Genomic DNA, 14139 nt, shown 5'->3' on the forward strand with positions numbered 1-14139 from the left:
ACCTGGCTATATTTAATTAATTCTATGGTTTTATACCCGGCCCAACTTTATGTATTTGGAGTATTTTTGGACAATATATTGTATTTTAATTGTTATTAAAACTTAACTTTACAATTTGTATTATATTTTTGATATTTATTTAAACTTTATAATTTGTATTATATTTTTGATATTTATGAAAGAAATACCCGCCTACCCGCGGGTCCCGCCTGCTTTAAAAATGGGCGGATAACGACAAAAAAAAATATGTTTTTGAATATTTGAGCCCTGGGTAGATTTTTTAGACACTACCCGGTCCGCTACCCGCTCAAGCATAACCATGAACAGGTCTAGAGTATAACTAGTTGGTTTTAAGGACAAAAGTGATGGAAATGAGCTATAATTGATGGATAAGCGTCATAAGCTATTGTATGCTATTTGATGTCTTAATGGGTATTTTTGGATACCTTCAAGTAGTTTTCAGTAACTCGGTTCCTTGATGTAGTCCACCGAATATCAATAGAATGAATGTGTATAATCAGAACAACATTTGAGGCTCATGGTAATGAGTATTATTTGGATTCTCTAATCTAAGTCAATGATAATCTTGGTCGAGATTAAACTTTATGTCGGTTAAAATTAGCCATATTACTCACTGGAAGGTGAAAACTTTGCTCTTAAGTCACGGTCGAGATTACTTCTGTCAAGTGTAAGTTCTAATTCAATTGAAAAAGTAAACACTAAGGTACGGTTTGTGACCTGTATAAATCGTGTGTGAATTGTACTAATCTCGGTGGTGTTTTCATGCATCTTTTCGGGGATACTTAGGAGTGTAATTTGCATTCATCACAAATATCAGTGAAAAATACAAATTCGTGCATTAAAGATTTCAAAGTAGTGAGATATTCGTCATGGGTTATGACATCTATGAATCCAAACCTCTGTCGATCATCATCATTTTCACTCGATCTGAATCTTCTAATCTACCTAGATTGTCATATATCCTTATTAGCAGTTCAAAGTTATGCTCGTTATCAGGTTCCAACTCAAAAAGGTGTCGAGCAGCAACCTCAGCAGTTTCACAATCGGTGTGCAGGAAACAAGCATATAACAAGGCTCCCCAAACTGTCGGTCCAGCCTCAAACTCCATTTTGTTTGATATAATATCATATGCTTCATTGATCATTCCTGCCCTTCCGTAAAGATTAACCAAACAAGCATAATGCTCCATGATCGGGGTAATTTCATACTTTTCGATCATTGATGAGAAGAAAAATTTACCTTCATTCACCAATCCTAACTGTGCACAAGCTGATAGCAGAGCCACAAATGTGATAGCATCAGGTGTTGCACCTGTCTCCTCCATCTGTTTAAAGTATGTCAATGCACGAGGGTCATTTCGATGTGCAGAAATGATCGAATTCCACGAGACAATATCCTTTTCTGGCATTTGAGCAAACAACCATTGACATTGATCCAGATGGCTGTGGTTAGAGTAGAAAACGATCAAAGAGTTTGCGATAGGCAAGCTCCGATTTAGACCTCTACGAATAACCCATCCGTGCATTTGGGCTCCAATTATAAACACTGAAATTCTAGAGATAATTGTTGATGTTGTAACATGATCAGGCTCCAATCCAGTTTTGACCATATTGTGGAAAATCTCCATTGCTTTGGCTAAAAGTCCATGGTGAATATACCCTAAAATCATTGAATTCCATGAAACCAAATCCTTAGAACGAATCGTGTCGAAAACATTCCTAGATTTCACTATATCACCACATTTAGCATACATGTCTACAAGTGCATTCAACACGTAAACATCATTATAAAATCCACAACGAACAACATGTCGATGAAGTTCCTCCCCAACACGAATCAACCCAATTCCACTACAAGCCATCAAAGCGCGAGGAAATGTATACTTATCAGGCTCCACACCCTCTTCTTCCATCTGAAAATACAGTGCAAGTGCATCCTCAAACATTCCCAACTCTACATACCCAGAAATAAGAGAATTCCAAACAAAAGCAGACTCATCTCTATTAGGCATTTCATCGAACAGTTGGTGTGCTTCCTCAACACGGCCATTTGAAGCATATAATCTAAGCAATTTCGAGACAACCCCAACATTTTTACACAAAATTTTTGATGGTATCAAGCGATGTATCCGAATTCCATGCTCAATTGCCTTCAATTGAAAGCACATCTCAAGAAGGGAACAAAAGGTTTGAGTATCAACAGTTACTCCATGTTTGAGTGATGCTTCTTCAAGATCGCGAACAACTGCATCAAGAGCTTGGATTTTGGTTTGATTATGCGGAACTTGGTTTATTGGGAGAAGAGGAGTTGAAATTGAAGCTGGCAATGAAAGATTATTGCCTTTATTGGGACTTATAAGAAGTTGATTACTATTACGTTTTTGTTTCTTGGTTTTTCTGGGTTTCTTGAGTTTGTTACAAAGAGAAAAAATGGTGGGTAAAGAACAGAGATTTATGGAGGTTGAAGATATTAGCATTTTGGTGGGAAAAACAAGGGATCTAAAATGATAAACAGAAAACAGAAATTTGAAAAATTAGGTCTAAAGGATATGGACTACTATAATCTATACTTGTGAATACTAAAGCAAATCAGCAGCTTTGCTTTAATTAAAGTCACTTTTGTGAATTATACTACAATGAATTTTTGATGTTTGTAAAGTTATTCGCAAACTTCGCCCCAATCAATGAACCTTCGCTCGATGCTCACGCCCAAATCCCAAATCAGTTTCTGGAATAATATGTGCGAGAAGCTTCGACCGAGATTTTCGGGCTTGAACCGATTTGCAGGCTCCTAAAAGTTGCTGTCAGCTACCATTTGAAATCTCGACCAAGATTATATAGCTTCGACCGAATTCCATTAATATTGCAAAAAGTTTCTGAAAACAGTAAACACTCAAATAAACTTCTGGAAAAATTTATCAGAAGCGCCGGAGATTGAGTAAGCTTCGCTTGAGCTTCATTAATTTCACCCAAGATCAGTAAAAGCTTCTGGAAATTTTTGTGAAGTCTCAACCGATGTTGCTAGAGTCTCGACCAAGAATGGAATATGCTTTGACCGAATCTATCAGCTGCAACATCTAACAGGAATATTTTTTACATCTCTTCCTCTATTTCTACTGGTTCCATTGGTGAACTATTTTAACAAAGTAAATTGCAATTTGCTTGAAATAATCATATGCTATTAGTGGGGAATTCTATTGTCCTAAACTTTAATTATATTCATATTTATTTAAATTTCCTTTTACATCTAAAATTAGAACAACCAACTTAAAACATCTAGTTTCTTGAGTAATTATTTGAACAAAAATGATCATTAATCTTGCTTCCCTAAAATTCGACTCATAATCATACTACAACATCCGTACACTTGCGGTATTACAATAAAACCCTAACAATGTCGGGCATTAGTGCACACTTTCAGTTACAGAAAACACTGCATGAAATTTAGCCTCCAAGATTTCATACAAATTATGAGCCATATACAGAATAAGAGATATAAGTCCACTAAATAATTTATTTCCAAGGACTGCCAAAATTTTGCATGTAAAACTATAATTTCCACTTCCAAGGAGTATATTTATGTTTGAACGTGTGATTTTCTTTGAGTACTTTCAGAATTTTGGAGTTGATAATTTTATCCACTCCCAAAATATACCCTCGCACTATTATCTAGCAAGCTACAGAAGGCAGCTATCAAATTGTCATGATTGACCTACGCAGGATAAAATTTCTGTGTCATTCATGCTGTCTTTCCATCATCGAATCATTGACTGTCAAATGAAAACCACAAAATTTAGTATCATGCAGATTTTCCGGTACCGTCACAAACAGATAGAAAGGCGTAAACTGACATGTGCACAAAACTTAAAACTATGCCGTGGAGGAAGGTACAAGACCAGGCAGTACTATCTATTGCCATTTAGAAGGAAGATAAATATGAAACTCAATGTGGAGTGAGCTTCTAAATCATGAAATCCATTCAGATGTTATGCATTCCAGTTCCACACAGAAACAAGACTAAAGCAACATACAACACAGGATGTGATTTATTTAAACATCTAAACAAATGAGCTTGGCAAAGATCACTGCCACAAGTGTAGCACGCATGCTCTTTTGAGCTCATACTATAAATTACATCAGGATGTGATTATATTTTATACACATCTAAAATTGTTTTGCTTTAGCAAAAGTTGTGACTGGAGGGCATTATTACAAAACACACACTATTTAAGAATCATACTATTATAGCATCCGATGAGAAGCTCATCACCAAGCTTATGTAATAAACTCGTCTCATCAAGAATTGCATGCAGTTCCTTGAAAATGATAAGATAAAGACTAAAATAATAAAATCACAAATGCAGTGAACTTGGAACATTGACAGAAGATTTTTAAGGAATAGAAAAGGGACTTTTGTATATTTCAATTCCCATCAAATAGTTCCTCTTATCGACCTTATAGAAGTGTGCTAAAAGAAACTTTTGAAAGAAAGAATCATTAGAGCTATAGAAAGATTCTGATTAGCTTAAGAGTGTACTATTATTAATTACTAAAAACACTAATACACCTGTTACACAAAGCACTAGTAAAATCTCTAGGATGATGAACTTATTAAGTACAGGCTTAGTAAATACCTCATAAGCAGAAAAAACGACACGGACTTGCTTGAATATCTCATCTTCTGTTCCGACTGCATTAATCTGCAATAACAAAATACTTCTTCACTACAATAAGTATCAACCAAAAAATCGGGGATTCTGAAAAACTGAGAAATAATATCAGATATGTGATATCGTGTTGGATGATGTCATATTTAAAACACAATCCAGACTAGAGAAATATAACTGAAGTTTGTATTTGACAAATATGCTTCAAAACAACACCACAGATACATTGGCTCATTACAATTTTTCATCACTATAATTCAGAGTAAAACAAAAAGGAAATAGAAGACATTTAAAAGTAAGAATTGTGAAAAAAGATTACCGTGTGAAGTATCCCTCTTCCGGAGTAGTAATTGACAACAGGAAGACTTAATTCCTTGAACACTTTCAGACGAGTTTTAACTGTTTCTTCGTTATCATCAACCCTCCCCTAAAACAAAGATATGGTAACCATTTCATACAAAGAATTGTAACCATTTCATAAAAAGATATTGTAACCATTTCATACAAATACAATAAGCTTAAAAAAAATCATGGTTTTACCTATATAGAAACAGCAAATAGCAAAACTATATTTTCAATCCCAAATACCTGTTTACGATTTAGGAGTCTTTTCACCATCACTTCTTCAGGACAATCAAAGAAAAGCACAAGGTTTGGCTCTGCTCCAACCTGCGCCAAAAACAGGACATATGTGAAGGTTAGCAATAAAATATTTGAACACTATCAATTGCACCAAGCAGGGGAGACTCACAATCCGTTCATATGCCACCCTATTTTCTTCAGTTCTTGGAAACCCATCAATAAGAAACTTGTGATTATCTTTGGCGCTAAGAGCCTTCTGGATCAATTTGACTGTAACTTCTGAAGGAACAATTTTCCCCTCTTTGATGATTTCAAGAATCATAGAACTGAAATGAAAGTCATGTGACTATCCAGTCTTGTAATTCAAATAGTAAGATAGAATCAGTAAATGAGAGAATGTCATTAGTACCCATGTTCAGTCTTAGAAGATATTTCATTTCTTAATAGGTCTCCTGCGCTCAGATGTGTCAGTCCATAAGTATCCACAATCCTTGTACACTGTGTACCTTTACCACTTCCAGGGCCACCTATTAGCATTATTATTAGTCGGTAGATATTACACATCAAGCATATTATTGAACATTTCACTTTTCCAATTCTTAATGTCATGTTCAGAATCTGTAGCATAAAGACATATGACTTTATCCACAAAGAGTGAAGCTATGAGTAATACCCAGGACAAAAGCTATGAATTGTGGCTTCGTTTTGGACAAAAAATCACCTTGCACCTGCAGCAAGTACGGAAAGTTCAGTATATAAACTTCAAGGTTTTGAAAAAACTAAAGTTCTTTGGTGAAAACCACTTTCATGTATGCAGACAGATAAATTTTAGTATAGCCAAATTAACTCCCAAATAGACAGTACACCAACTCGCCAAAAGCATAGGAAAATATATTTTCAATAACACAAATGAATTCAAGTATAGCCAATAACAATTCCCAAATAGATAGAACGTCAACTGACTAAAAGCAAAGGAAGAGACTTTTTTGATACACACCATGTACTAAGACATGCCTGAAATGGTACGCTAGAGGTTGTGCTCTAATCAATCATCAGTACAAGAATATAGAAAAACCAACAACCTTCAATCTCAACAAAAAACGATATTCTGTGATCATGGATTACAGCCTTAACAGAGATGCCTCCATCCCTTTTCCTGAGCCATCGCCACCCATTCTCTCCCCCTTCCCTGAAAATTAAACATAAAACAAACACTAACTTTCCCTTTCCCTTCAAATTTGTTTAATTAAACAAATTCTAACCCCAATAGATGATATTGCGTCCCAGATAAGATCAAATGATTGAAAATTAGATCAAAAGTTCGCCAATCTAAAATTTAAATTGGCTTATGCAAGTCTTGCGACCTTCGCGTAATTAGCACAACACTCTAACCTGCTGAGCTAATAGGCCACTTGATGTTAGACAAATGCGAATTTTATAAACTATATACATTGACGACACAAAGAATCTGGACCGCCATATAATAAACTGAAACAAACAACCCATGACAGTTTTTGCACCAAAACACAATGATCCGCAAATTCACCATGTTGTTAAGACACATTTTCTCTCATCTCTCTCCTCTATTTCCATATCCCAATTCATCTCTCAAAAAGGTATAAACTTTTTTCAAAAAATTTCCTAAATTAAAGTCTAAGTTTCCAATTAGTGTCATTTATTGCTTACCATTTGACTTGTAATACAATACCCAACAGGAAATTTTTTATATTTGGCAAAGGTGACTAGATGAGACATTTGGTAAAATGTGTTGGGTACCGAGGTATGAGTTCTCAGGGTTCAAAGAAGGTAACTTTATTGGAGATACATTGAGAAAATAAAAAGTTGACACTTATGAGAGTTTTGATTGATGAAGTAATAACAATTAACAATAATACTTCCTCTAATTTTTAATAGTTGCTTTCAGGGGCGGACCCAACTGGTTTCCTAGGGTTGCATAGGCAACCACGTCGATTTAAAAAAATATTAAGAAAGTTGCTTATGCTCTGTTTCGAATCCATGACCTTTGGAATATGAGGCATGTGCTCAACCGCTTGGCCAAAGATGTTTTAATAGATTTATGTTGAAGACATTTATTAATAATAGATAGATTATGTCTATTGAACGACATCAATGAATAAAAACACGCCTAAGGATTTTATTCAACAAAATGGCCAACACCCAAAATCATTCTTCTTTAATGTCTCACGCGATACACATACAATTCCAAGTTGTATCACCCTTTCACCAACTACACCATTCGCGGCACCGACATTAGTTGTATCATCCTTCCACCACAATTTAGAATTAAATTAGTATAATTCTCAAAATTCTAATTTTATTTTGTAAATTCCAATTTTAAATTAGTTATTTCATGTCTAATACTTTATTGTCGGATCTTATAACGACTAAAGGGTTAGTGGAGTTTTGCTTTATAATTTTTTCTATTTTATGCATTATTGATATATTGCAACCATATTGTTTGTTTGATAGTGCATTAAAATACATATAGATAAGTTGGGCAACCCCATCTTTCAGATCCTGGGTCTACACCTGGTTGCTATATTTTTTATTTTCACGCTATTCAATCCCCAGTTTAATCTTTAATACTAATATGATAAAAATTCTAAAAAGTTCATATCATGAAAATGTGCATCAAAACGAATCAAATAAGATCTCAGTTGACTATGGTTTACATTATAGATAGAGACGTATATGCCAAATAAGATCGAACAGCTACAGTGACTATGGCAACTACTAAAATCCAGAGGAAGTATATAGTTAGATTTTTAATTAAAAGATTGTTGATTGGAAATTTTTTAATGGAAATCTATCTTAACGCAACTATAAAGGTCATTTTACACTAAGAAAGCCCAAAATCAACCATAATTTTCTTTCTTTGATTTGGAGTTTTGCGAGTAGATTAGCTAATCATGTGACATTGTTTTCATTTGGTAGGTAATCTGAGATTTACTGGTTCATCAATATATGTATCACCAATAATCAATATAACTCATCAATGTATTATTAATTTCAAATAAGTGATGTCGGATGTCTCTAGTCTCTACAATCTTCTAAGCTCTAAAACACCAAAAAATCAACTTAACTACATTGTCACATCAAAATAATCAAAAGGGAAAGGAATTTAGGCCGCTCAATATCTGTTTTAAATTTGAATGGAAGAATTCCAAGTCTGCATGGGATTTGGATCTTCCTCATAGAGTGTATCCTAAACCTGAATCCTTATAACAAGGCATTGGTGGGATTTCGGTAGGTCTAGCCATATTCAGATCCAAACCCTATTTTTTGGTAGACCCAAATTCGGACAAGAGGGTCTAAACGGTTAAGAGTTTAACCCAAATTTGTATGGCGTGATAGCTCTACGATTTCAAAATAATTTTTGGGGGTTTACACAAAATATAATTTTTGGGGGTTTACACAAAAATAAAGGTGCAAAACATTTACCCATTACGATTAAGTGGCTCCTACCTAGGGTGGAATTTTGAGGGTCGGATGTACGAAATTATGCCTTATTAGTAATAACATTAACAAAGAGGTTATTTTCTATTGACCCTTAGTAGCAAACGACATGTGCAACTTCACATAAATAAGAAATGCACATGATTTAATGAGTCATTTAGTCCATTATAATGAGAAATCAAAAAAACTATAAATCTTTGTCTCCATCGAAATAAGGCACATTTACATAAAATTTATCAAAATACTTTCAAAATTTCAAATTTATAAACCAATCAAGTTTCAAAATACACCACCCAACAAAATAAATGTTAAATTAATTCATCACGATTCAAATCAAACAAATAAGTTCTAGTTTCTAAAGTAACCAAAGAACAAATATGTATTCAAAATATTATCAAATCAATGGAGGAACATTGAACTCATAACAACTATCACAAATTTTATCTATTTAATAAGTCAGCTAATGATTATTAGCTTTCACCAAAAGACATACTCTTAACTTGGTGTTGAATAATGAGTAGTGTAAAAAATATTGGAATTAGCAATAGAATTATTTAAGCAATTTGGAATAAGTTATACTATATATTTTTTATTTTAGGGTCTAAGGGTCGCATCTAGATCAACAAAACTTAGATACTAACTTGGACCCTAGCATAGAACACTTGGATTCGACTCGGGCTCATTGGATCTAATTAAAAAAGAAGACCTAAACCCTCATAAGGTTACATCTAGGTCCCGATCCATGGATCTAACATGCATGTCCATCCTTAAAATATGTTAGAGTGCATAGTAGTTTACCGTCTCTTATTGAAACGGCCTCAACAAAAGATCGCATATTCTTATATATCAAAAAATAATTTCTCCCAATTTGTCCAATGTCATTATAATCAATTTCTTTTAAGAAAAAAGAAAATATAGTGCACATCATAAAAAATAGAAAAAATCAAAAACTGGAACTTCCTAAAATATAGCTTTCTAAATTCCCAACAAATCAACCCTAATTTTAGGGAGAAATGCAAATTATCATAATTTCAAATAAAAACGCATCAATAAAAGATGAATATTGAAGAATTACTTATAAAATTCCTACTTTGAATTTTAAAACACCTACTTTGAGTCTTAAAATATAATATATACTTTGGATCTTAAAACAACTATTTGAATCCTTGCAGCTACTTCTTTAGTACTTATAAACACTTATTTTAAATCTTGAAACACTTATTTTGGGTTTTAAAACAACTACGTTTTGACTTATAACACCTACTTTGGATCTTAAAACAACCACCTTGGGACTTAAAAAACCTCCTTTAGCACATATAACTGCTACTTTTGAATCTTAAAAATCACCTACGTTGGTTCTTAAAACATCTACTTTTAGGGCTTATAACAATAACTTGAAATTTTAAAACACATACTTAAAGTCTTACAACACCAACTTATGGAACTTATAACTAGGGATCTTAAAAATACCTATTTTGTATCTTAAAACACCTACTTTAGAGCTTATAACACCTATTTGGGTCTTAAAACACTTACTTTGGATCTTCTAAAGTTATAATTCCTACTTGCGTCTTCAAACACCTATTTTGAATCTTATAATACTCACTTTAGGTATTGCAACTCCTACTTTGCAAGTGAGAAATATTAAAACGCCAAAAACACCCCATTCTTCAGTAGTACCTTCACGAAATCAAAATTTATATCTCTTCCTTCCACAATTTTTTTATCTTACACAGTCAAATTCGCAAAATACATCTATCATCTCCACCATTACAAATCGTAAAGAGGGTGGTTTTATAGATCCTTTTTAGGAGAAATCAAAACCTAACATTAAATATAATCTTTTAAAAAGATTTTAGTGATGGTGATTTAAATGCTGAACAAAGTAAGAAGAAGGTCGAGAATTGGCTTGAATATGGCATGGATAATAGTAGCAATTATCTCGAACAATGTCGTAATTATTTTCTCTTCTCGTCAATGGCTTTTGGCTTGAATTGACGAAATTTCAATAAGTAGGTGAGATATTGGCACTTGACGACGAAGATGTTGGGGATGTTGTTGACGAAGAAACTGGTTTCCAGAAAGAAAAAATCGCTCTAATACTTTTTTTAACAAAAAATCAACGGAAAATCCTAGATATAAAACTTTCTTGTGACAAAAATGAATGATGGAGAAGAAAATGGAGAGAATAATAGAGAAGAAAATGGAGAGAATGATGGAGAAGAAATGAAGAGAATGAAGAAGAAATTAGGGAGAATATTGGAGCAGAAAACGGACAAATAATGTCACCTAAAACAGATTGTAAAAAATTAGAACATAGAGTTGGCACAATTTGAATCCAATGTACACAAAAGTTTGACAAATTGCACGCCCTATTTATGAGAATAATAGATTTATCCCTCAACGAGACGATTGCGCATTGGACCAACCCATTGTTTAACAAAGTGAGAGTAACAAATACGGGCCAATCATTGTACTAACTTTTATTTTCTTTTTGTTCTCTCTCTTCCCAAAATTAACTCATTTCTTTCTTAGTTAAGTTTTTTATTAATCCACAACCTGATATTTAAAATTGTTAGTTTCAAATATCAGATTGACAACTCGCAATTAATTGCAAAGTGACCATCTACAATTTAACGTACAAACTTCGAAATCAGCAAACAAATTGAATAGAGAACAAGTGCACCCAATAGCAAATCTCACATTTACAGTCAAATTCAAACTAAAAAATTGTCTAAAGAGGCATTGGTGTGGTGTTGTTCAAAATCATTCATTGTTTCCCAAGACTTGGACTTAGAATTTGGACATAAAAGGTCCAATAAAAGGAGGAGTCTTACTCGATTCAACGCACTTGAACTTTGACACTCTATCCAATAAATAGATTAAACTCAAAATTGACACGGTCGGGTTGGGCCCCATTGTCGTCCCTAATCATTAACTTTTTTATTGTAAAGTGGATTGCAGAGAGAGGTAGTATTTGTGTCAAATGCTCAATTCAAATTCCAAATTTCCATCATTCAAGCAAAACTAAACCTTGGTATAAATGTACAATTCCAACACCAAAATGACATAATTTGAAATTTTAAAAGAAAAAATCTTTTGAGCATAAATATAGAAATAATTCTCTTGAGGCATAAGTCAAGAGTCAGACTCAAGAGTTACCATTACCATGAAATCAATAGATAATCATATAATTAACATTCAACTGGATCATAGGATACAAATCAACTTTAAATAGACCAGAAGTCACCTCACATGTTGATATTCATCCATTCTCAAGGAAGCAATATTAGCCTGCTCTACAAATTCTCTGAAAATATATGCCACAACACCCAGTAAGAAAAAAAATTGCTCCTATCTTCGTTCAATTGTTGAAATAAAAATATTCTAAGTTAATAAAAGTAACATATTAAAACTGAAACAAGCACGTTTTAGGCCATCTTTAGTGAATTAAGAATTCATCTAGAGAATTTGGTAAAACTAAGCCACACAAGGTAGATAACAACAGGGTTCCATCAAGATATAACAAAACATAAGAACATTAATTGTTGGAGAATAGCCCACATGTGATCCCACATTGAAGATTTGGAGAGGGGTTGACTAATTTATAAGTTCGTGGGCCAATCCTCCTATCACCAAGTGGTTTGAGGATTGAACGTTGTCATGTTTGTATGCACTCAACTCTCCACTTGTGTGAATCTTGTTGTGTACGAGCATAATAACAAATTTATCATGGTATCAAGGGGGACTATTTTTGATCTTGAATCAACTAGAACTCTCGAAGCACAAAATCTCTGACTTTCACAAAATCAACTTACGGGTTCAAAAAGAATGATGTTCCTGCCTAACTAAAAAAACGCACTCACATGTGAGGGAAGCATTAGCCTACATGTGATCCTATGGAATAAGAAAAGGGTTGGTAACATATAAGCTTGATGAGTTAGTCCTCCTATCACTTAAGGATCTTAGGATGGAATCTCATCACGTATGTGTATTCAACTCTCTTCTTGAAAAGAATTTTGTTGTGTACGAAGCTACGAGCCCAATAACAAACTTATCATTAACTTATAATAAAAACAAAAAACTAAGTATTGACATTGATATAAGTAACATTTCATGTGTCTTATGAACATTTATTTATCAAATATAATTGTTCCCTGTTAATTTGCAATTCAATATCTTTGTCATTATTCAATTACACCCTATCAAGATTAAAAAATGCAAGCACAAACAATAAAATTTACTTTGAAAATCAAATATATAACAAAATTCACCTGTCATGATGAGTATGTCTACATAACTCAGTTGAACCCACCACTGAACAAACCTAACAAATCAAAAATAATCCATATTATAAAAAAAAACCACGTCAAAAAACAAAAAAGAACCTAATTCATGAAAAATATCTTACAGTGTCAGAAATTTGATCCATAGCGCGTATAATTTCAGTAGACGATGGCATAGTAGAAATGTAATGAATAAGTTCTCCAGACCTACAAACATTAACCAGAAACAATTAATCAAAATCAAATTGTTTTACTTCGATTATTTGGCAGAAATTTCAATTTAGGCTTTCGCTAATTACGAACCTTTCGATTGCATCATCAACGAAACGCTGGAAACCGTTGGAAGTTTTCAAATGAGAAAAATTGTACAGACCGGTTTTTTTAACATCTGCTATAGCTGCTGATGTTCGGAAAAATTGGATGTTGTGATAGTAATGTTTTGATCGGAAGATTTTTCTGCAATGAGAGGTTAATAGAGCCGCCATTTTCGAGGTTTCTTGGGGGGAAATGGTTGCAGAAGGGGCGGAGCGAACTTGAATGATGAATGCAAAATGCGGGTGAAGCGGTCAACAAATTTTAAGTTACTTCCTTAAAATCAATTACTGGGGGCATTATTAATTTATTGTCAAATTTTTTTAATGTGTGGTCAATTTTTAGAACCTTTTCCGTAATATTGTGAAAGAAAAAATTATTTTTGACTTTGCATGAAATAGAAAAGTATTTTTCATACCGTTTACGTAGAATAGGTGTGAGAAAATTTATTTTTTCTTTTTTTAATATAATTGTTACATCAATTAGCGGTTTTGTTTAGGAATTTGTACTAAACCGCTAGATGAAATGACGGTTTTCATTAGTTTAATTTTTATTTAAAAAAAAGAAAAATTAAAGCTCGTAAACCGCCACTTGAGATGTCAGTTTTTTCTTCACTCTCGTTTATTTCATATTTACAATTCCTCTCATTGAACTAAACTAATCAACTTCATTCCCATCTTCTCCTTCTTTACTTGTTCATTTTCATTTTTATTTACATTTAAGGTATAAATATAACCCTAATTTTTTCAATTTGCAAATTGTTTTTTTGTTCATTATTATTTTATAAAAAAGTTT

The 14139-nt window shown here is 33.2% G+C and overlaps 2 protein-coding genes across 2 annotated transcripts; both read right to left on the minus strand.

Annotated features, from left to right (window-relative positions):
• Positions 1–797: 797 nt before the first annotated feature.
• On the minus strand, positions 798–3183 carry LOC130806954 (pentatricopeptide repeat-containing protein At4g25270, chloroplastic). Its single transcript, XM_057672218.1, has one exon. The coding sequence runs from the start codon at positions 2495–2497 to the stop codon at positions 905–907; it is 1593 nt and encodes a 530-aa protein (XP_057528201.1). The 5' UTR covers positions 2498–3183; the 3' UTR covers positions 798–904.
• A 144-nt stretch (positions 3184–3327) lies between these two features.
• Positions 3328–13623, minus strand: LOC130806956 (UMP-CMP kinase-like). The gene is made up of 11 exons (XM_057672220.1): positions 13336–13623; positions 13158–13239; positions 13021–13073; positions 12002–12056; positions 5943–5997; positions 5679–5796; positions 5439–5595; positions 5276–5356; positions 5007–5114; positions 4655–4720; positions 3328–3790 (listed from the first exon to the last, which is right to left on the minus strand). Exons 1-11 carry the CDS (start codon positions 13515–13517, stop codon positions 3776–3778), a joined length of 972 nt encoding a protein of 323 aa, XP_057528203.1. The 5' UTR covers positions 13518–13623; the 3' UTR covers positions 3328–3775.
• Between the last annotated feature and the right edge of the window lie 516 nt (positions 13624–14139).

The sequence above is a fragment of the Amaranthus tricolor genome, chromosome 2, assembly GCF_026212465.1.
Source record: "Amaranthus tricolor cultivar Red isolate AtriRed21 chromosome 2, ASM2621246v1, whole genome shotgun sequence".
Taxonomy (NCBI): domain Eukaryota; kingdom Viridiplantae; phylum Streptophyta; class Magnoliopsida; order Caryophyllales; family Amaranthaceae; genus Amaranthus; species Amaranthus tricolor.